Below are 24,646 nucleotides of genomic sequence, written 5' to 3'. Positions count from 1 at the left end.
TCTTTTCCAGTGAGTCAACTCGTCGCATGAGGTGGCCAAAGTATTGCAGTTTCAGCTTTAGCATTAGTCCTTCCAAAGAACACCCAGGATCGATCTCCCTTAAAATGGACTGGTTGGATCTCCTTGCGGTATAAGGGACTCTCAAGAGTCTTCTCCAACACCACAGTTCAAAAGCATCAGTTCTTCGGTGATCAGCCTTCTTCACAGTCCAACTCTCACATCCATACATGACCACGGGAAAAACCATTGCCTTGACTAGACGGACCTTGATTGTCAAAGTAATGTCTCTGCTTTTTAATATATTATCAAGATTAGTCATAACTTTCCTTCCAAGGAGTAAGTGTCTTTTAATTTCCTGGCTGCAATCAGCATCTGCAGTGATTTTGGAGCCCAAAAAAATAAAGTCTGACACCATTTCCACTGTTTTTCCATCTATTTCCCATGAAGTGATGGGACCAGATGCCATGATCTTTGTTTTCTGAATGCTGAGCTTCAAGCCAACCTTTTCACTCTCCTCTTTCACTTTCATCAAGAGGCTTTTGAGTTCCTCTTCACTTTCTGTCATAAGGGTAGTGTCATCTGCATATCTGAGATTATTGATATTTCTCCCAGCAATCTTGATTCCAGCTTGTGCTTTTTCCAGCCCAGCGTTCCTCATGATGTACTCTGCATATAAGTTAAATAAGCAGGGTGACAATATACAGCCTTGATGTACTCCTTTTCTATTTGGAACCAGTCTGTTGTTCCATGTCCAGTTCTGACTGTTGCTTCCTGACCTGCATACAGGTTTCTCAAGAGGCAGGTCAGGTGGTGTGGTATTCCCATCTCTTTCAGAATTTTCCACAGTTTATTGTGATCCACACAGTCAAAGGCTTTGGCATAGTCAACGAAGCAGAAATAGATGCTGTTCTGGAACTCTCTTGCGTTCTCCATGATCCAGCGGATGTTGGCAATTTGATCTCTGGTGCCTCTGCCTTTTCTAAAACCTGCTTGAACATCTGGGAGTTCACGGTTCACATATTGCTGAAGCCTGGCTTGGAGAATTTTGAGCATGACTTTACTAGTGTGTGAGATGAGTGCAATTGTGCGGTAGTTTGAGCATTCTTTGGCATTGCCTTTCTTTGGGATTGGAATGAAGACTGACCTTTTCCAGTCCTGTGGCCACTGCTGAGTTTTCCAAATTTGCTGGCATATTGAGTGCAGCACTTTCACAGCATCATCTTACAAGCTTTGAAATAGCTCAAATTTGGATTGGAATTCCATCACCTCCACTAGCTTTGTTAGTAGTGATGCTTTCTAAGGCCCACTTGACTTCACATTCCAAGATGTCTGGCTCTAGGTCAGTGATCACGTTATCGTGACTCTCTTGGTCGTGAAGATCTTTTTTGTACAGTTCTTCTGTGTATTCTTGCCACCTCTTCTTAATATTTTCTGCTTCTGTTAGGTCCATACCATTTGTGTCCTTTATCGAGCCCATCTTTGCATGAAATGTTCCCTTGGAATCTCTAATTTTCTTGAAGAGATCTCTTGTTTTTCCTATTCTGTTGTTTTCCTCTATTTCTTTGCATTGATCACTGAGGAAGGCTTTCTTATCTCTCCTTGCTATTCTTTGGAACTCTGCATTCAGATGCTTATATCTTTCCTTTTCTCCTTTGCTTTTCACTTCTCTTCTTTTCACAGCTATTTGTAAGGCCTCCTCAGACAGCCATTTTGCTTTTTTGCATTTCTTTTCCATGGGGATGGTCTTGGTCCCTGTCTCCTGTACAATGTCACGAACCTCCGTCCAGAGTTCATCAGGCACTCTATCTATCAGATCTAGACCCTTAAATCTATTTCTCACTTCCACTGTATAATCATAAGGGATTTGATTGAGGTCATATCTGAATGGTCTAGTGGTTTTCCCTACTTTCTTCAATTGAAGTCTGAATTTGGCAATAAGGAGTTCATGATCTGAGCCACAGTCAGCTCCTGGTCTTGTTTTTGCTAACTGTATACAGCTTCTCCATCTTTGGCTGCAAAGAATATAATCAATCTGATTTCGGTGTTGACCATCTGGTGATGTTCATGTGTAGAGTCTTCTCTTGTGTTGTTGGAAGAGGGTGTTTGCTATGACCAGTGCGTTCTCTTGACAAAACTCTATTAGCCTTTGCCCTGCTTCATTCCTTGCTCCAAGGCCAAATCTGCCTGTTACTCCAGGTGTTTCTTGACTTGCTACTTTTGCATTCCAGTCCCCTATAATGAAAAGGACATCTTTTTTGGGTGTTAGTTCTAAAAAGTCTTGTAGGTCTTCATAGAACCATTCAACTTCGGCTTCTTCAGCATTACTGGTTGGGGCATAAGCCTGGATTACCAAGGCAAACCATTCTATGACAAACCTAGACAGTATAAAAAAAAAGCTAAGGCATCACTCTGCTGACCAAGGTTCTTATAGTCAAAGCTATGGTGGCTCAGACAGTAAGGAATTCACTTGCAATGTGGGAGACCTGGGTTCGATCAAGGGAAGGGCATCCCTGTAGTGCAGTGGTAAGACTCTGTGCTCCCAAATTAGGGAGTCCAAGTTCATTCCCTGGTTGGGGTATTAGATCCCACATGCTGCAACTGAAAACACCGCATGTGACAGTTAAAAATCCTGCATCCCACATGCCACAGTGAATACTGAAGAGCTTGTGCTGCGGCTAGGACCAAGCACAGCCAAGCAAATGAATAAATATTCGAAAGAAAGAAAGAGATAGGAGAGCCCCCTGTCGGTTCAGCAGTTAGGACTTGGTGCTTTCCCTGCCAACGGCCAGGGTTCAGCGCCTGGTTGTGGAACTAAGACCCCACAGGTTCCGTGGCATGGCCAAACAAAACCCAGAAAGATAACCGAGGAGGAAAGAACTCCCAAAGTTTGAAAACCAAGCAATGTGACTGCAAAAAGGCTGAGGATAGAGTAAGGATTGCCAGGAACCCAAAGTGCAAAAGTGGCACCTCTGTAACTCACAAGCCTCTTTAATGTTGTGGTTTAGGCCCCTCCTACTCCTGCTTCTGAACCTAAATAACTTGTAGCTCCTAAGAGAAATTGTTATGGAAAAAAGAAAATATTTGAACTGAGTGATATTGAAAATAGCAAATTTTTTGAGACAGAGCTAAAGCAGTTTCATGTGTTAAAGTGCATTACGTTTGAAAAGAAGAAAGGTTGGCAAAACAATGATCTAAGTCAGTGCTTTTCATGGAATTTTCTGCAGCAATAGAAATTTTTTAAATCATTGTTACATGTATTCCCTAATAAGGACGATCAGCTTTTCACATATATAAATGCATATTTTTCTCTTCTGTGAGGTGATGTGTTTATATCCTTTATCTGTTTTTTCAGATGGAGTGTTCATCTTGTAGGAATTTTTTTTTTTGGCCTTGCTGTGAGGCTTAAGGGATCTTAGATCTTCAACCACAGATCGAATCTCTGCCCCCTGCAGTGGAAGCCCAAAGCCCTAACTACCAGATCACTAGGGAATTCTCAATGAAAATGTTTTCTATCTCCTTGTCTAATATGCCACTTCAGAGATGTTCAAATGTAGCTAGTGTGACTGAGGTATTAAATCGTTGCGTGTGCTCAGTTGCTTCAGTCCTGTCCAACTCTTTGTGACCCCATGAACTGTAGCCCGCCAGGCTCCTCTGTCCATGAGATTCTCCAGGCAATAATACTGGAGTGGATTGCCATTTCCCTTTCCAGGGGATCTTCCCGACCCAGGGATTGAACCCGCGTCTTTTACGTCTCCTGCATTGGCAGGCAGGTTCTTTACCACTAGCACCACCTGGGAAACCTATTAAATATTTGCTTTAATTTAATTTAATTAATTTAAAATTAAAAGATATGGCTAGAAGAACCAGATCTTCCTTATAAATGAGTTTCAATTAATTTGTATACTCAGTAATTTGTGTGTCTCTTAGATATTTTCCTCAAGATGAGAGTCCATGCCCCTCCCTAAGTGTAGGCTGGGTTTAGTGACTTGTTTCCAAAGAACAGAATATGTCAGAGGGAAGGAGATAACTTTATAGCAGAGGAACTAGTGGTAAGTCATACTGATAGTATGAATCCTTGATGATGAGAAAGATACATTGCCTTGGAGGTATAGTTCTAAAAATATATAAACCCCAGTGCAACCAGGAGAAACATAGCAAACTCATATTGAGAGTCATTCTGCAAAATACGTGTCCCTGAAGGACTCCTGAAAATTGTCAAAAGTCATGAAAAGCAAGGAAAGTTTAAGAAACTGCTATAGACCAGAGTAAGCTAAGGAGGTATCTGTAGCTTTTCAGTATATATCCTCATGCAATTTGGTATCTCCTTGGTAGGAAAGTTATGACCAACCTAGATAGTATATTAAAAAGCAGAGACATTACTTTGCCAACAAAGGTCCGTCTAGTCAAGGCTATGGTTTTTCCAGTGGTCATGTATGGATGTGAGAGTTGGACTGTGAAGAAAGCTGATCGCCGAAGAATTGATGCTTTTGAATTGTGGTGCTGGAGAAGACTCTTGAGAGTCCCTTGGACTGCAAGGAGATCCAACCAATCCATTCTAAAGGAGATCAATCCTGGGTGTTCATTGGAAGGACTGATGCTAAAGCTGAAACTCCAATACTTTGGCCACCTCATGCGACAAGTTGACTCACTGGAAAAGACTCTGATGCTGGGAAGGATTGGGGGCGGGAGCAGAAGGGGACGACAGAGAATGAGATGGCTGGATGGCATCACTGACTCGATGGACATGAGTTTGAGTGAACTCCGGGAGTTGGTGATGGACAGGGAGGCCTGGCGTGCTGTGATTCATGGGGTCGCAGAGAGTCGGACACGACTGAGTGACTGAACTGAACTGATGGGAATATGAAACTGGAAAAGAACATTTGTGGTAAAACTTGAATAAAACCTGGAACTTAGTTAAAGGTACCCTACTGAAAGATGCTGGAATAATTGTGAGGCTTAAAAGAGGTCATTTCACATATATACATTTTAGGCATTGCAAGTATTTTCTCTACATCACACCCACTTTATTTTGACTTCTCTGGAATGGAAATCTAAAGTATGGTATACTTAACTGAATGGAAATCTTCAAATACAAAGGATCAATAATATTTAGACTGTGTGCTCTGACCATAATGCAATAATGAGAAATTGACAAACATCTTTTAAAATGCCATTCATTTGGAAAATATCAATAAATATATTAATACATAATATATATCTCCATGGAATTTTCAGGCAAGACTACTGGAGCAGATTGCCATTATTTTCTCCAGGGGATCTTCCTGACCTGGGATGGAACCTGGGCCTCTTGTGTCTCCTGAATTGGCTGGAAAGTTCTTTATCAGTTGAGCGACCAGGGAAGCCCATATAATATATAATCTTTGTCTTAAGAAGAGAATATTAGGATATACTTGGAAGTGAACGATAATGAACATACTATTCAGCAAAAATTGTGAGACACAGTTAAATTTGTATGGGGAAATGATGGAAACAGTGACAGACTTTATTTTCTTGGGGTCCAAAATGATTGTGGATGGTGACTGCAGTCATGAAATTAAAAGATATTTGCCCCTTGGAAGAAAAGCTATGACAAACCTAGACAGCATATTAAAAAGCAGAGACATTACTTTGCTGACAAAGTCTGTCTAGTCCAAGCTATGGTTTTTCCAGCAGTCATGTATGGATGTGAGAGCTGGACTATAAAGAAGCTGAGTGCCAAAGAACTGATGCTGTTGAATTGTGGTGCTGGAGAAGACTCTTGAGAAGTCCCTTGGACAGCAAGGAGATCAAACCAGTCAATCCTAAGGGAAATCAACTCTGAATATTCATTGGGAGGACTGATGCTGAAGCTGAAGATCCAATACTTTGGCCACCTGATGTGAAAAGCCAACTCATTGGAAAAGACCTTGATGCTGGGAAAGACTAAGGGCAGAAATGGGCAGCAAAGAATGAGATGGTTGGATAGTATCACCAACTCAGTGGACATGAGTTTGAGCAAACTCCAGGAGACAGCGAAGGACAGGGAAGCCTGGTGTGCTGCATGAAATCCATGGGGTTGCAAAGAGTCGTACATCACTGAGGCACTGAACAACATTATCAGTTCAGTTCAGTTCAGTTCAGTTCAGTCGCTCAGTCGTGTCCGACTCTCCGCGACCCCATGAATCACAGCACGCCAGGCCTCCCTGTCCATCACCAACTCCTGGAGTACACTCAAACTCATGTCCACAGAGTCGGTGATGCCATCCAGCCATCTCATTCTCCGTCGTCCCCTTCTCCTCCCGCCCCCAACCTTTCCCAGCATCAGAGTCTTTTCCAGTGAGTCAACTCGTCTCATGAGGTGGCCAAAGTATTGGAGTTTCAGCTTTAGCATCAGTCCCTCCAATGAACATCCAGGATTGATCTCCTTTAGAATGGACTGGTTGGATCTCCTTGCAGTATAAGGGACTCTCAAGAGTCTTCTCCAACACCACAGTTCAAAAGCATCGATTCTTCGGCGATCAGCTTTCTTCACAGTCCAACTCGCACATCCATACATGACCACGGGAAAAACCATTGCCTTGACTAGACGGACCTTGGTCGGCAAAGTAATGTCTCTGCTTTTTAATATACTATCAAGGTTGGTCATAACTTTCCTTCCAAGGAGCAAGCGTCTTTTAATTTCATGGCTGCAATCAGCATCTGCAGTGATTTTGGAGCCCAAAAAAACAAAGTCTGACACTGTTTCCACTGTTTTTCCATCTATTTCCCATGAAGTGATGGGACCAGATGCCATGATCTTTGTTTTCTGAATGTTGAGCTTCAAGCCAACCTTTTCACTCTCCTCTTTCACTTTCATCAAGAGGCTTTTGAGTTCCTCTTCACTTTCTGCCATAAGGGTAGCATTATAGCGTTACATATAAGAGAAATGAGAGTTACAAATAACTACCTCAAAAAGTTGTAAAGATGAGCAACAGAACAAACTTATAGCGATAAGAAGGAATGAAATTAATAAAGAATGAAAAAATGAATATAACAGAGAAGAAAATATTGTAACAAAACCAAAACGTTATTCCCCCATATGACTACTAGGAGACTTCCAGCAGAACAGGGCATTTAAAAAGACTCTGTAAAGGGCCAAATAAGAAATACTTTAGGCTTTGCGAATATGATCTTTGGTGATTAATCAAGTTTGGAGCCATAGACAATAACCAAAGGAACTGGCAAGTCCCTGTTCCAACTTTAAGGACTCTGAAAATTGAATTTCACACAATTTTCACGTCAGAAAATAATATTCTTTTCGGTTTTCCTCAGTCATTAAAAAGTGTAAGGCTCTAACATTAAAAAAAGAAGTAAAGCTCATTCTCAGCTCACTATACGCTGTGCAGAAACAGGGGCAGACTGCCTGCATTGATCCACATGGAATTCCAAGAGGAGGGGCTTCAACACCCAGGTGTCTGGTCAAGTTCCTTAAGCAAGGGGCAGGTCACCCCTGAGGGCGGTGAGTGCTGGACGCCATCGCTGGACTCGCCGGGTAGACTCGGATGCCGCTCTCAGCCCTGGGCCCTGGCGAGTGCGCAATCCGTGTCGTTTTATCCGCTCCGGTGAGCTGCGCGATCTTGACAGTCCAAGCCCCTTGAGATGCAGGTTCAGCCTGGCCACGCCCCCAGCCGTGGCCTCCAGCGGCGACACCGCGCGCGCATGCGCCCAACTCGGCCTCGCGGCCAATCAGATTGCAGGCGCCGACACCTGGCAGCCAATCATCCGTGGCAGCGGGCGCGCCTGCAGGGGCGGCTGCGGCGGCGCCCCGGGCCTGAGGAGGCGTCGTCGCCTCAGGCGTAGCCTGGGGACCGCCTGGGGGCCAGGTGAGCCGCCGGCAGTTCTGGCACAGCCGCCAGCGGGGGCCGGTAAGGACTGGGGCGCGGTGCGGCCGAAGCGGCGCCTGAGCGCCGAGGCGGCGGTTCCTCGGGTCCCCACGCGCGCGGGGCCTTGCTCGGCGGGCGGCCTTTGAGGGCCCGCGGGCCCTCAGGAGGGAGCGTGCGGCCGGGCCCACAGGCCCCAGGCCCCTTTCGCCCGCTCCCCTGTCTAGTCTGGGCGGGCGCTGCTCTCCGGCAGCCTTCCTGCCCCGGGGGTGGGACGAGCCAGCTCGGGGGAAGGCCCGTCAGACCCCCGCCCCCGCCCGGGTCTCACACGCACAGATCTTCACGGCGGGTTTGTGACCCGGGCCCGACCCGGCTCTGGACACCCGTGGACCCAGGCACAGTCAGGCGGGCGCAGCGAGAAAAGCCGATCTCGTGGCCCCCACTGCCGCGGCGCCTCGCTCGTTTTCCTGTTTCCTCTGCCTCTCCTCGGGCTCCAGGGCTGCGCCTGTCCCTGGGGGCCCCGCATTCAGGCCCTTGGTTCGAGAAGTTGGCAGATGAGGTATTTGTTTTGTTTGTTACTGAGAGAAGGGAGGTGGGAGGAGGAAGCTCAGGGAAGAGGCGTTCAGTCACTCGCTCTGGTTGAGCGTGAGACGCCCGGTCAGCATCCGTGGGGCAGGACCAGGTAGGGCCGCGGGGATAGAACGTTCCCGGAACACGTGACTCACCCTGACCTTTCCCTCTGCCCGCCCCCAGGATGTGACCTTCTCCTGCCTGGGAAGTCTCAAGCGCTCAGGTTTTCAGTGTGCCCCTGAGGTAAGGTGACAGACATCTTTACCATAAGGAACGAAGTTGTGTCTTTCTTGCCTTCCCCTTTTCTCCTTTCATTCATGGGCTGACACGTTGCTGTTGAGAGTTCTCCTGATTGGGGGTTAGCTGACCCTGATTGCGGGTGGTGAGTCCAGGGCAGCCATGGTTTCAGGTCACTCTGAAGCCCTCTGAGTTGCAGCCTTAAAAACAGGCAGGGAGGCTGGTGGCTTGCTTTCTCTTGCCGTCTTGAAAGAAGAAAAGTAAGAGCACCATGGGTTTTAAGCTGTGTAGAGCTGACTCCAACCGCTTGGTGAGGCTAAAATGGGGCATTGCACATATCCTAAGGTTTTAGCTACAAAATCAAAGTAATGAAGTGGTGGGAGTTCCTGGTGGCCTGGTGGTTAGGATTCTGGGCTTTCACTGCAGTGGTCTGGGTTCAGTCTCTGGTCAGGGAACTGGGATCCCACAAGCCGAGCAGCATGGCCAAATGAATAAATGAATAAAGTGGTTCATTCAGAGAAAATGTGATGTGATTTAACATGTTTACATGGGATTACTTGCTCATTTCTGTACCCTTAAGGGCTTTATTTCATTAAGTAATTGAACTCCACAGGATGGGGCCGGGGGACCATCTGAGTTCATTTCATGCCAGTAAACAAGATCATAGGCAGCTTTATGCCCAGCAACTTGTGCCTGCAGCTCTGTTGTATAGTTATCCATTGCTGGTACAGCTTTGAACTTCACAGCATTTCAGTGTTGCCATGTTTTGTTTTGGTCACACCATGTGGCTTCATAGGATATTAGTTCCCCAACCAGGGATCGAACACAGGATCTTGGCAGTGAGAGGGCTGAGTCCTAACCACTGGACTGCCAGGCAACTCCTGTTTTTAGGTGTTTTAGTTTGTTTTGTGTTTTTTAATTTTTGCCATATTTATAGGAGAACTGTTCTGTGTGTAAGTATGATGTGAATGATATTATAACTTGAAATGTTTGTGTTGTACATATTATCTCAAAATTGAATAGTTTGAAAGAACTTACATTTGTTATCTGTTGGTCTAGAATACAGTTGGATAGTTTAGCCTCAGGGTCTCTCCTGAGGTTGTTCAGTTCAGTTCAGTTGCTCAGTCGCGTCCGACTCTTTGCGAGCCCATGAATCACAGCACACCAGGCCTCCCTGTCCATCACCAACTCCCGGAGTTCACTCAAACTCATGTCCATTGAGTCGGTGATGCCATCCAGCCATCTCATTCTCTGTTGTCCCCGTCTTCTCCCGCCCCCAATCCCTCCCAGCATCAGAGTCTTTTCCAGTGAATCAACTCATCGCATGAGGTGGCCAAAGTATTGGAGCTTCAGCGTTAGCATCAGTCCTTCCAGTGAACACCCAGGGTTGATCTCCTTTAGAATGGACTGGTTGGATCTCCTTGCAGTCCAAGGGACTCTCAAGAGTCTTCTCCAGCACCACGGTTCAAAAGCATCGATTCTTTGGTGCTCAGCTTTCTTCACAGTCCAACTCTCACATCCATACATGACCACGGGAAAAACCATAGCCTTGACTAGACGGACCTTTGTTGGCAAAGTTATGTCTCTGCTTTTTAACATACTGTCTAGGTTAGTCATAGCTTTCCTTCCAAGGAGTAAGTGTCTTTTAATTTCATGGCTGCAATCAGCATCTGCAGTGATTTTGGAGCCCCAAAAAATAAAGTCTGACACTGTATCCACTGTTTCTCCATCTATTTCCTGAGGTTGTAGTCAAGCTTTTATCTGGTTTGGCTACCTCTGAAGACTTGGCTTGTTGAATCTAAGCTCTCTCACTTGGCTGTACTCATGAGGCCTCAGTTCTTCCCTCTGTGGGCCTCTCCAAGGGGCTGCTCGTGTGGAGGCTGCTGTCTTTTCCCAGAATGAGTGATTCAGGAAAGAACTTGCACCCAAGATAAAGTGCAGAGTCTTTTCAGAAGTTACACATCTTCACTTCTGTATTTGCTTAGTCTCACAGGTCAACCCTGTGATAGTTTGAGAGAGAACTACACAGGGGTGGGAATATCAGGAGATGTGATTCACTTGGGGTCATCTTGAAGGCTGGCTACCATACCCATTAATCCACCATGCCACCCTTTCTTCATATGATCTCAGTTCTGTTACTTTGAGTGAATTATTTGGCTTGTATATGCTTCTTGTGTGCTGAACCTACTCAATTCTTGTTTATTCAGTGATATTCTAGCAAGTCTCTTCTTTGTCCTGGATTAAGTTTTCTGTTTCTCTGGATGGTTCCCATCAGCAAACAGACTGACTATAATGTCACCTCTCATTAAAAATCTGTCTTTTGGTGACACATCCTGCTTCTGCTTATTTTATTTCATATTTGCTTATTATAGACTTCTACAGAGTTGTTTGTAGAATTTGTTATCTCCAGTTCTCTCATTTTCCTTTAGATCCACTCTTATCAAGGTCACCAGTGAATTCCAAATGTTTAACTCAGTGGTCAATTTTTAGTTTTTATTATTTAATTTATTGGTAGCCTTTATCAGAGTAGTTCATTTCCTCCTTCCCGAAAAAAATTTTTCATTTGGATTACAAAATGCTTCTGTTTCCTGCTTCTCTTCTACCTACGGTTCTCCCACATACAGTGTGTGACCTTTGTGTCTGGCTTTATTCAGATACCATATTTTCTTTTTAAATATTTATCTAGCTATGCGGCATGTGGGGTCTTATTTCCCAGCCCAGGGATGGAACCTGTGCAGAGTCTTAAACATTGGATCTCCAGGGAAGTCCCCTAGTTTGTGTATTTTCAAGATTCATCCATTTCATGGATGTATAGCAGTGCATGTTTTTTTATGGCTGAATATGGTATATGAATATGGTATATGGCTTACATGTAGTCCATTGTGAGCATATACCACAGTTTATTTATCCATTCATCAATTAATGGATAATATTTGGGTGGTGTACTCTTTGTGGCTATTGTGAGTAATGTTGCTGTGAACATTGTTTTTGCATGGACTTAACATTTTCAGTTTTTATGGATATATACAAAACAGTGAAATTGCTGGATCATATGGCTACTCTATGAAGAAGCCAATGGCAAGCCACTCCAGTACTCTTGCCTGGAAACTCCCATGGATGGAGGAGCCTGGTAGGCTGCAGTCCGTGGGGTCGCTAAGGGTCGGACACGACTGAGGGACTTCACTTTCAATTTTCACTTTCACACATTGGAGAAGGAAATGGCAACCCACTCCGGTGTTCTTGCCTGGAGAATCCCAGGGACGGGGGAGCCTGGTGGGCTTCCGTCTATGGGGTCACACAGAGTTGGACACGACTGAAGTGACTTAGCAGCAGCAGCATAGCTACTCTATATTTAATTTTTGAGGTACTGACAAACCACTTTTCCAAAATGGTTGTACCATTTTACAGCAATTACATCAACAATATATGAAGATTCCTTTTGTCCACATCCTCTGCAGCACTTATTTTTCCTCTTTTTGATTATAGCCAACCTAATGAGTGTGAAGTAGTATCTCACTGAGACTGACTTATATTTTCCTAATCATGTTAAGCAGTATTTTTTGTGATTGTTGGTCATTTGTGTATCATCTTTGGTGAAATGTCTATTCAAATTCTTTTTCTGGTTTAAAAATTTTTTTTTATTGTAAAAAGCATGTAAGTTAAATTTTACCATTTTAACCATTTTTACCTGCTAAGTATTTTATACACTTTCATCAGCCCTTTTGGAGAAGGAAATGGCAACCCACTCCGGTGTTCTTGCCTGGAGAATCCCATGGACAAAGAGGGACGCAAAGAGTTGGACACGACTAGTGACTTAACACACACACAGTCACAGTGTTGTGTTGTTGTTGTTGTCATTGTTTTAGCTGTGCTGTGCAGCTTGCATGATAGTTCCCTGGTTGAGGATCATACCCAGGCCGCTGATAGGAAAGCATGGAGTCCTAACCTCTGAACTACCAGGGAATTCCCTATCACATTGTTATGAAGCAGATCTCTACACCTTTTCATCTTGCATAATTGAAACTCTATACCCATCACCTGTCCCATTAAACAACAAGTGCTCTTTTCTTCCCTGTTTCCCTAGACCCTGGAATCCATTGTTCTTTGTTTCTTTTCTGTTGCTTGACTATATTAGATATTTCATATAAGTGGAAACATGCAGTATTTGTCTTTTTTATGACTGGCTTATTTCATTTAACTTGATGTCTTAAAGCATCATGCGTGTTGTAGCATGTGGCAGAATTTCCTTTATGTGGCTATATAATGTTTCATTTGGAGAAGGAAATGGCAACCCACTCCAGTGTTCTTGCCTGGAGAATCCCAGGGACTGGGGAGCCTGGTGGGCTTCCATCTATGGGGTCGCACAGAGTCGGACACGACTGAAGCGACTTAGCAGCAATGTTTCATTGTATGTGTGTATCACATCTGATAGACATTCAGGCGCTTCCACCTCTCAGTTGTTGTGAGGAGTGCTGCTGTGAGCATGGCTGTGCAAATATCGCAAGACCCCACGTTAACTTCTTTTGAATTTATATCCAGAAGTGAAATAGCTGAATCATGTGGTCATTCTATTTTTAATTTTTCGAGGAGCCTTTATACTGTTTTCTGTAGCAGCTGCACCATTTTAAAAATCTATCCATAACACACAAGGATCCAGTTTCTGTACGTGCTTGCTAATAGTTGTCCTTTCCTTCCCTTCCCTTTACCTTTCCTTTTCTTCATATGTATAGACACACACACGGATACACAATTTTTTCATATCCTTTTCCATTACTGTTTATCACAAGATATGAGTATAGCTCCTTGTGCTATACGGTAGGATTTTATCTGTTGTTACATTAATAGTTTAGTCTGCATCTGCTCCCAGTCTGTTTCTCCCCCACCCTCCCCTCTTGGTGATCACACAGTCTGCTCTCCACGTCTGTGAGTCTGATTCATAGATAAGTCCGTTTGTGTCATGTTTTAGATTCCTCATGTAAGTGACACCATATGATATTTGTCTTTCTCTTTCTGACTTCCTAAGTATTCTTTTTAATGCTAGTGTAGACTGAAGTGTTTACTTAACTTCATTTTCAGAACATTTGTTGCTACTGTATAGAGATGTGATTGATTTTCTAAATATTTATCTTGTATTCTGCAAACTTTTTACTAGTTGTAATACTTGTGGTTTCTTCAGGATTTTCTATTTACAAAAGTGTGTTATCTCCAATATACTTTTACTTTTTCCTTTCCATTCTGAATGCTGTTTTTGTTTTTTTTAAAATAACAACAACAACAACTCCTTTTTCTTACCTGATTGCCCTGGTTATAGAACTGCCAGTGTAATATTGAGCCAAAGTGTGGAATAGACATCCTTGTGTTGTTCCTAATCTTAGAGGGAAAGCTTTCAGTTTTTCATTACTAAGTATGATGTTAGCTGTGGGTCTTTTACAGGTACCCTTTGATTGAGAAAGTTCTCTTCTGTTCTTAGTTATTAAGTGTTTTTTTAACCCCTATTATGAAGACGTGCTAGATTCAGGGAAATGCTTTTTCTGCAGGCAGATGTGTTTTTTGTCCTTTATTCTATTAAAATGGCATAATGTTAATTGACTTTCATATAATGAACCAACTTTGCATACCTCCATAAATCCCATGTGGTCATGGTATATAATCGTTTTTATATGTTGTTAGATTTTGTTTGCCAGTATTTTGTTGAGGGCTCTTGCCTCTGTATTCATAAGGGATATCGGTTGTGTGTGTGTGTGTGTGATGTCTCTGGCTGATATTGGTATTAGAGAAATACTGGTATCACTTTGCCTGCTATGTGGGGAAGAGACATGTGGAGTAAGGGATGAAGCATTGTTGGATTTAAGTTTAGTCAGGATTAGAGGGAGAAATTTAGGATATATCAGTGTGGAACTGGGGTGAGATTATCAAGAGAGTTCATTCTCAATTTCCTAGGCCTGTGTTAAGTGCTTGACATTGAATTGTGCTGTTTGTTAACTATGTATAGATGCTTTATACTTTGAATTTGCTACCTATTTTCTGTATTAACATTTATGAAATTAGTGTGTGTGAATCACTTGTAATGTGCATTTAAGATATGTTTTCTTCCAATTTTACTGCAAAACAAGATACCATTGAATAGCTGATGCTTTTTAAAAAGAGCTGTTAATCTTAAGTCTAAGAAATAAGCATTTTTGTATTTAAGATACAGAAACACATTTAAAAGTTATAAATTTGCCCACAAAGATGCAGCTGGTGTGTGGCTAACTTAGAATTCCAGGTTAATCTTTTTTGACACTGAAGTCCATGTTTCTAAACACTGTACAATAGTGCTTTTGTACAAATACTTTTGTACAAATAGCTTTTCAGAGTCCTTTACATGTGATTTCACCTAATGATCAGTGGTGTTGGGTTTTTTTTTTCTTTCTTTCTTTTTTTTTAAATAGAAGAGATTAAAGTCAACATGGGACAATGCTATGATTCTCGAGTCATGGAGGCTTGTAGTCATAGGTTTTTCAGCTGCCGTTTAGTCTCTCTGATGCTCAGTGTCTTTATCTGTAAGATAAGGGTGTTTATAACTACCCTAGAGTTTTGGAGATAATTAAATAGCGCATTTTTCTGTACTTAACTAATATGTAGTATGTTTATACTTAGGTGGCAATTTATATAAAGGAAGCACTGGGACTTGTGGCCACACCCTTCAAGAATAAAAAAGTATTTAAAATATGGAACCACCGTGTATGTTATGTGAAGAAGAACAAGAGCCAGAACCACAGAAAAGCGTAGGAGAAACCAAACAAGTAGATGATGAAGATGCTGAACTGATCTTTGTTGGAGTGGAACATGTAAATGAAGATGCTGATCTGATCTTTGTTGGGATGAGCTCAAATTCAAAACCAGTCGTTTCAAACATATTAAACAGAGTTACGCCAGGTTCATGTTCAAGGAGAAAAAGGTATGGTCACTTCAGGAAAGATAATGCTCACAAATTACAGCCTGTTAGTCACGTGACTCCGACATCAGAAGCAAAGACTGTCTTGCCAGTTTCTAACTCTGAATCAAGATCAACAAATAGTCCTATTATTATTGAGCCTTTGTCTAAACCTGATTATAAAAATATTTCGCCACAAATCGTGCCTAATAGCTTTTCAGAGTTATGTTCTCCTTTGATTACCTTCACAAGTTCATTGCAACGTCCAGTAGAAACAGCAGTTTCTGCAGGAGATATGAATAAAAGTCCTCGTGTATCAAAGCGGCTTTCCACTTCTGAAACAAATAGCACAAATCCAAAAAGGCCTAAACTCAGTGATGGAATTATAGAGGAACCTTCTTTAGCTTTGTCCCCTTCAGGTATTTTTCATACAGTGACTACTCAGCAAAGCACACCAGACAGTGTTCATACCTCATTAAGCCATGTTCAGAATGGAGAACCTTGTCCAACGGCTTTTCCAAAGGACAGTGTTCATTGCAAGCCTGTAAGTCCTTTTGGGGAAAATGGACTGGCAAAAACTGACTTTCCAAGTTTAGCAAGTCAAAATAAGATTGTTGATCCCACAGAAGGAAGTCTGATTGTGTTACTTCGTGACTTCTACTATGGACAGCATATAGGAGATGGGCAGCCAGAACCGAAGACTCACACAGCCTTTAAATGCCTCAGCTGCTTGAAAGTTCTAAAAAATGTCAAGTTTATGAATCACATGAAGCACCATTTGGAACTTGAGAGGCAGAGGGGTGACAGCTGGAAAAACCACACCACCTGCCAGCACTGCCACCGCCAGTTTCCTACTCCCTTCCAGCTGCAGTGTCACATTGAAAGTGTCCACACTTCCCAGGAGCCCTCCGCAGTCTGTAAAATCTGTGAATTGTCCTTTGAGACAGATCAGGTTCTCTTACAGCACATGAAAGACAATCATAAGCCTGGTGAAATGCCCTATGTGTGCCAGGTTTGCAATTACAGATCATCAGTCTTTGCAGATGTGGATGCACATTTCAGAGCATACCATGGAAACACTAAGAATTTGCTTTGCCCGTTTTGTCTCAAAATTTTTAAAACTGCAACACCATACATGTGTCATTATAGAGGGCACTGGGAAAAGAGTTTTCACCAGTGTTCCAAATGTCGGCTACAGTTTTTAACTTTCAAAGAGAAAATGGAGCACAAGACCCAGTGTCATCAAATGTTTAAGAAGCCTAAGCAGCTGGAAGGATTACCTCCTGAAACAAAAGTTGTTATTCAGGTATCACTGGAACCTCTTCAGCCAGGATTGGTGGAAGTAGCATCCATTACTGTGAACACATCTGACTCTGAACCATCACCCCCCAAATCTAAAAGCAGGATTTCAAAAAAAACCCGTTAATTCTACTTTCAGTAAGTCTGAAGCAAGTATTTCAGTCAAAGTTAAAAACCCCATTAAAAACAAAAAATCCAAATTATAACATTATTCAATAGTATCAAATATAGTGAAACCAATGGGTAATTTATGTGTTTTTTTTAATTCATGAAGTACAATTTTGTTTGATCTGAATGTTGAGATGTTATTTAAAAATATATTGCCTGTTTTTCATGTAATTGTCTTAACATGTAAAAAGTATGCGTGCGTGCGTGTGAGAGAGAGAGAGGGAATGAGGGGGAGAGAGGAAAAGTAACAACCTATTTATTTTGGTATTTCATGTTACTTGTAAGTTCAAAAGCTCTACTATACATGTAATCTGTAGAGTGTTTTAGCAACGTAATTTTCAACTGTTTTCATGCCTTGAAGATCTCAGTATTAACTGTATAGCCAGATTGGAATGGCTTTGTTATGGTATGGTCCCGTGTGCTGCTGAACTCTCCGAAGTGCCTCTGTTGTGCTGATCTAAGATAACCTGGCTCTGAAAGCCTGGTGTGGAGAAGTTGATGGAGAAGCTGTGATGTGAGGTTGGACCAGACACAGGGGATTTAGTCAGCGGAGAGCAGTGGCTTCTTGTCCCAGTTGAGGAAGAGGCACACGTTCACTCCAGGCTTGGAGCCAAGGCAGAAGGAACACCGTCTCAGAGTGTCTTTACCCAGCCCAGGGACATCTAAGGAAGCCAGCCATTAAAATGCCTGTGTTTGGGGAGGGGCCTCTGCAAGCGTCAAGCAGGCCCTGTGTATCACTGCAGTTGGAGAAGCAGAGATAGTTAATAGAATGAGGCCTGGTGCCCGTGGACCTCCTGTTGAGTGATCAGAAGGGGAATTTGATTCATTCCATCCCCTTTCCCATTTGGCTGGCCTTTAGTCAGAGTGAAGTAGCCATATCTGTCTCAGTCACAGTAGTAAAGCAAGTTAAGATTCCCAAGGAAAAAGCCTTGACGTCCAGTTTGATTTGTACTGGACCCATAGTTTTAACTGAAAAGGATCCAACACAGGGAATCTGTTCAGTTTATGAATTGGGCTAAATTTAGTTCTCTTACCCTTAAGCTGTAATGGAGTTGTCTGAGAATAGTAAATGTAGTGGATAAAAATGGTCCAGGGTGATTAAACCCTTTATGAAACTTTTCCTTACCTTTTCCAGTTACATGTGTCTTACCCTAGTTAAACATGTGAAGTTTTCAGTTTTGTATCTTATCTTGCCTTGGACACGAATGTATTACAGTTAACACTTAATTCTTTGTATGTGTAATTTCCCATTTTATCAAACTCATACTGAGTTTCGGTCTTACTTGACACACTCTGATGTACAGGAATTGTCTCGTTTATTTCAGTAATTATTAGGTCATAGAGTTATCATCCTTCCTCTAATCTACCCAACTATCTGTGATTATACCTGTGGAAACCTTTGTTCTCGCGGTCTCCAAGGGCTCTTTCACAGGACTGCGGGGTGCCCTCTAAGCATTGGTTCCTGAACGTCAGCACACTTGGCTGCCTCTGTGGCCTCCTGGAGTTGAGTCTTAAGGCATGTTTTAATGCCATCCCTTCTGCACTTCTGGCGCAGATACGTAGCAATCTCTGCACCATTCAAGGAACCTGGGATCCTGGCTGTAGACCTGTGCCAGGAGAAATCTCTCCTTTTCCTCTTCCTTTCTCCTCGTCTTTATCTCTCCCCACTCTTTTTTTCCCCCTCCTCAATTTATTTAAATTCTCTAAGCTTTCACAAAATGCTGGAAAGTGATAATCACCAAGGGGTTAGCATCCCTCTTAGAAATGAAGAGGAAGTACTACAGATAGCTAAGTTGTAGTGAGTATGTTGTCTATATTTTAGATAATTTCCTGAGTGTAAATTCTAGTGTATTTATTTACTCAGTGCTTGATTGATTTGCACTTTGAATATTTTAGTAGGCCTTTCCAGTTAGTTTGCTTGGGCCAAAGCACTTTGCTAAGTGTCAGCTTAAACCACTTTCTTTAGGTGTAGAAAGAGTGTGTGTGTTCTGGTCTCAGGTGAAAACTTCTAAGTATAAATAAATGTGCAGACTTTTGCATACTTATCTCCTTTATTCTACTTCTATAGTAAAAATATGAAATGTTTTAGTTATGTGATTTTATTGTTGCTTAGTATTATCAACACTGTCACTGTTGTTTGCTCTGAAGTATGCTCCTAAGGAGTACAGGTTATTTATTGCCGACTAAAAAGGCTCCAGTGGCATGGTCCCCGACTACCTCCTCTCTCCATTCTCTGTCATTCTGCTCTACTGTTTTCCCCACTGGTGCACTGTTTTTGACACACTGGCCTTGCTTTTCCTCAAGCAAATTCCATTTTTTCCTGATCCAAAGACTTTGCAACTGCTGTTCTTCTGGAAATGCTCTTCCCCTAGGCCTGCATGGCTTGCTACCTCCCTTGTCTGAGCTTCACCAATGCTGTTAAAATCACACAATGAAATCTCCAACCCCGTCCCTTTCCTCCTCCTCCTTAAAGGCACTTTAAGTCTCTACCTTCTTCTCCCCTCTCCAGCCTAAATTTCCTAGATTTTTACAAAAAATCTGAGAAGAGATAATAACATCAGGGCTTTGTGTCTTAGAATTGAGTTAACTTGAGTCAGTTTCTGTGCCTGCAAATAAAAGATAGTTAATAGTGAGTTGAGTTCTTTCAGGAGCTTTCTCTGTTTTTATATTGATACCTCTATATTTTTTTAAGGCAATGTCACTTTGTTTTGTTTACAAATATATTGAATATCTGTCAAGATTACTATTTTGTTATTGCCCTTTGTGAATTTCCTTGTCTATTTTGCTTGTTCTTTCAGATAAAATTTATTATTTTATTAATGTTGCCAAAAAATTGTAAGTAAAATTAGTATTTATAGAAATAAAATGTTTTTTTAAAAAATATTTCTGCTGTCTGTCTTTTTACCAATAACATGGCGTATTTTTAGTTTTTTAAATCATCTTATTGTGTTGGCCAGGACTTCTTAACAGTGATGTGTAAATGGGTTTTCTTGTTCTTAGTATCATCAAAAGCAGTGAGTATGTGGCTTAATAAGCTTCTGTTTCTGGTTTTAGAATTTAAAGAGAATTGTTGTATTGGATAGTTTGCAGCATCTGTTGGGACATGCCTTTCTTCCCCTGTCTCTGTTCCTCTCTTTCCTTCCTTCTTCCCTTTCTTTCCCCAGGTTTTCGCTTGACTGAACCTTTCCTGAAACAAAACTCATTCCACTCACGGTTGAATATTATCCTCTCAGAATCTCATTCCATTTCTCATTTCTAGTATTGGAATTAACATCCTCTTTCCCTTATGGCAAGAGTGAACGTCGACATTCTAGGAATCAGTGAATTAAAATGGACTGGAATGGGTGAATTTAACTCAGATGACCATTATATCTACTACTGTGGGCAGGAATCCCTTAGAAAAAATGGAATAGCCATCATGGTCAACAAAAGAGTCCGAAATGCAGTACTTGGATGCAGTCTTAAAAACGACAGGATGATTTCTGTTCGTTTCCAAAGCAAACCATTCAATATTACAGTAATCCAGGCCTATGCCCCAACCAGTAATGCTGAAGAAGCCGAAGTTAATCGGTTCTATGAAGACCTACAAGACCTTTTAGAACTAACACCCAAAAAAGATGTCCTTTTCATTATAGGGGACTGGAATGCAAAAGTAGGAAGTCAAGAAACACCTGGAGTAACTGGCAAATTTGGCCTTGGAGCACGGAATGAAGCAGGGCAAAGGCTAATAGAGTTTTGTCAAGAGAACGCACTGGTCATAGCAAACACCCTCTTCCAACAACACAAGAGAAGACTCTACACATGGACATCACCAGATGGTCAACACCGAAATCAGATTGATTATATTCTTTGCAACCAAAGATGGAGAAGCTGTATACAGTTAGCAAAAACAAGACCAGGAGCTGACTGTGGCTCAGATCATGAACTCCTTATTGCGAAGTTCAGACTTAAATTGAAGAAAGTAGGGAAAACCACTAGACCATTCAGATATGACCTCAATCAAATCCCTTATGATTATACAGTGGAAGTGAGAAATAGATTTAAGGGACTAGATCTGATTGATAGAGTGCCTGATGAACTCTGGAGGGAGGTTCGTGACATTGTACAGGAGACAGGGACCAAGACCATCCCCATGGAAAAGAAATGCAAAAGAGCGAAATGGCTGTCTGGGGAGGCCTTACAAATAGCTGTGAAAAGAAGAGAGGCGAAAAGCAAAGGAGAAAAGGAAAGATATAAGCATCTGAATGCAGAGTTCCAAAGAATAGCAAGGAGAGATAAGAAAGCCTTCCTCAGTGATCAATGCAAAGAAATAGAGGAAAACAACAGAATAGGAAAAACAAGAGACCTCTTCAAGAAAATTAGAGATTCCAAGGGAACATTTCATGCAAAGATGGGCTCGATAAAGGACAGAAATGGTATGGACCTAACAGAAGCAGAAGATATTAAGAAGAGGTGGCAGGAATACACAGAAGAACTGTATAAAAAAGATCTTCACGACCAAGATAGTCACGATAATGTGATCACTGACCTAGAGCCAGACATCTTGGAATGTGAAGTCAAGTGGGCCTTAGAAAGCATCACTACTAACAAAGCTAGTGGAGGTGATGGAATTCCAGTTGAGCTATTTCAAGTCTTGAAAGATGATGCTGTGAAAGTGCTGCCCTCAATATGCCAGCAGATTTGGAAAACTCAGCAGTGGCCACAGGACTGGAAGAGGTCAGTCTTCATTCCAATCCCAAAGAAAGGCAATGCCAAAGAATGCTCAAACTACCGCACAATTGCACTCATCTCACACGCTAGTAAAGTCATGCTCAAAATTCTCCAAGCCAGGCTTCAGCAGTATGTAAACCGTGAACTCCCAGATGTTCAAGCAGGTTTTAGAAAAGGCAGAGGCACCAGAGATCAAATTGCCAACATCCGCTGGATCATGGAGAAAGCAAGAGAGTTTCAGAAAAACATCTATTTCTGCTTCATTGACTATGCCAAAGCCTTTGACTGTGTAGATCACAATAGACTGTGGAACATTCTGAGAGATGGGAATCCCAGACCACCTGACCTGCCTCTTGAGAAACGTGTATGCAGGTCAGGAAGCAACAGTTAGAACTGGACATGGAACAACAGACTGGTTCCAAATAGGAAAAGGAGTACGTCAAGGTTGTATATTGTCACCTTGCTTATTTAACTTATATGCAGAGTACATCATGAGGAACGCTGGGCTGGAAGAAGCACAAGCTGGAATCAAGATTGCTGGGAGAAATATCAATAACCTCAGATATGCAGATGACACTACCCTTATGGCAGAAAGTGAAGAGGAACTCAAAAGCCTCTTGATGAAAGTGAAAGAGGAGAGTGAAAAGGTTGGCTTGAAGCTCAACATTCAGAAAACAAAGATCATGGTAACTGGTCCCATCACTTCATGGGAAATAGATTGAAAAACAGTGGAAACAGTGTCAGACTTTGTTTTCTTGGGCTCCAAAATCACTGCAGATGCTGATTGCAGCCATGAAATTAAAAGACGCTTGCTCCTTGGAAGGAAAGTTATGACCAACCTTGATAGTATATTAAAAAGCAGAGACATTACTTTGCCAACCAAGGTCCGTCTAGTCAAGGCAATGGTTTTTCCCGTGGTCATATATGGATGTGAGAGTTGGACTGTGAAGAAGGCTGATCGCCGAAGAATCGATGCTTTTGAACTGTGGTGTTGGAGAAGACTCTTGAGAGTCCCTTGGACCGCAAGGAGATCCAACCAGTCCATTCTAGAGGAGATCAATCCTGGATGTTCATTGGAGGGACTGATGCTAAAGCTGAAACTGCAATACTTTGGCCACCTCATGCGACGAGTTGACTCACTGGAAAAGACTCTGATGCTGGGCAAGGTTGGGGGCGGGAGGAGAAGGGGACGACGGAGAATGAGATGGCTGGATGGCATCACTGACTCTGTGGACATGAGTTTGAGTGTACTCTGGGAGTTGGTGATGGACAGGGAGGCCTGGCGTGCTGTGCGGAGAGTTGCGGCGAGTCGGACACGACTGAGCGACTGAACTGAACTGACTGAACTGAACTTCCCTTATTAGATTTGCCACAGTTGTATCAATGTTTCTGGTTTACTTTTTCCAAGAAGCAGCTCTTGTTTTATTATCCCAACAAGTTTTATTTCTGTTGTTTTCTATTTTTGTTTCAATTCATATATACCTTCTACTTTCTTTAGGATTTTTTTTTAATAACCTTGTATTTTAAAAGCTTTCTTTACAAATTTTTATGGAAATATATTTGATTTACAATGTTGTGTTTCAGATGTATATCAGAGTGATTTAGTTATGCAGATATGTATCTATTCTTTTTTAGGTTCTTTTCCATTATAGGTTATTACACGATACTGAGTATTTTTTTTTTATAAAGGGTTTATGACTTGACCTAGCTTTATTTAAATAGCAGTTTTGTCTGAATCCCAAATATTTTTATGTATACACTTTTTAATTAAAATTTTATTCTCTATGATTTTTGGCACGTTAATTCCAAAGATTTCATTATTTGCAGGCTGAATGTTTTAATTTATAGTTTCAGTTCAGTCAGTTCAGTCACTCAGTCGTGTCCGACTCTTTGCGACCCCATGAATCACAGCACACCAGGCTTCCCTGTCCATCACCAACTCCCGGAGTTCACTCAAACTCATGTCCATCGAGTCGGTGATGCCATCCAACCATCTCATTCTCTGTCATCCCCGTCTCCTCCCGCCCCCAATCCTTCCCAGCATCAAAGTCTTTTCCAGTGAGTCAACTCCTCGCATGAGGTGGCCAAAGTATTGCAGTTTCAGCTTTAGCATCAGTCCTTCCAATGAGCACCCAGGATTGATCTCCTCTAGAATGGACTGGTTGGATCTCCTTGCGGTCCAAGGGACTCTCAAGAGTCTTCTCCAACACCACAGTTCAAAAGCATCAATTCTTCGGCAATCAGCTTTATTCACAGTCCAACTCTTACATCCATACATGACCACGGGAAAAATCCTAGCCTTGACTAGACGGACCTTGGTTGGCAAAGTAATGTCTCTGCTTTTTAATATGCTATCTAGGTTGGTCATAACTTTCCTTCCAAGGAGTAAGTGTCTTTTAATTTCCTGGCTGCAATCAGCATCTGCAGTGATTTTGGAGCCCCCCAAAATAAAGTCTGACACTGTTTCCACTGTTTTTCTATTTATTTCCCATGAAGTGATGGGACCAGATGCCATGATCTTTGTTTTCTGAATGTTGAGCTTCAAGCCAACCTTTTCACTCTCCTCTTTCACTTTCATCAAGAGGCTTTTGAGTTCCTCTTCACTTTCTGCCATAAGGGTGGTGTCATCTGCATATCTGAGGTTATTGATATTTCTCCCGGCAATCTTGACTCCAGCTTGTGCTTCTTCCAGCCCAGCGTTCCTCATGATGTACTCTGCATATAAGTTAAATAAGCAGGGTGACAATATACAGCCTTGACGTACTCCATTTCCTATTTGGAACCAGTCTGTTGTCCCATGTCCAGTTCTGACTGTTGCTTCCTGACCTGCATACAGGTTTCTCAAGAGGCAGGTCAGATGGTGTGGTATTCCCATCTCTTTCAGAATTTTCCACAGTTTATTGTGATC

The 24,646-nt window shown here is 42.3% G+C and overlaps 1 protein-coding gene across 2 annotated transcripts; it reads left to right on the top strand.

Moving 5' to 3' along the window:
* Nucleotides 1-7,737: 7,737 nt before the first annotated feature.
* On the top strand, nt 7,738-19,922 carry ZNF280B (zinc finger protein 280B). 2 transcript variants are annotated; one of them, XM_088828349.1, is made up of 3 exons: nt 7,738-7,841; nt 8,592-8,651; nt 15,285-19,922. In XM_088828349.1, exon 3 carries the CDS (start codon nt 15,356-15,358, stop codon nt 16,985-16,987), a length of 1,632 nt encoding a protein of 543 aa, XP_088684475.1. In that variant the 5' UTR covers nt 7,738-7,841; nt 8,592-8,651; nt 15,285-15,355; the 3' UTR covers nt 16,988-19,922. The 2 variants fall into 2 exon arrangements, with proteins under 2 accessions (XP_088684475.1, XP_055261371.2); XM_055405396.2 differs by having other exon boundaries at nt 7,749-7,883.
* The last annotated feature ends 4,724 nt before the right edge of the window (nt 19,923-24,646 follow it).

Source organism: Moschus berezovskii, chromosome 19 (genome assembly GCF_049115385.1).
Source record: "Moschus berezovskii isolate FMDL1 chromosome 19, NW_MosBer_1.0, whole genome shotgun sequence".
Lineage (NCBI taxonomy): Eukaryota > Metazoa > Chordata > Mammalia > Artiodactyla > Moschidae > Moschus > Moschus berezovskii.
Note: the sequence above shows the minus strand (reverse complement) of the source record. Positions and strands in the feature narration are given on the sequence as shown.

Coding starts and splice junctions, on each gene's coding strand:
- ZNF280B (XM_088828349.1), top strand. CDS start 15,356: ATGGAACCACCGTGTATGTTATGTGAAGAAGAACAAGAGCCAGAACCA.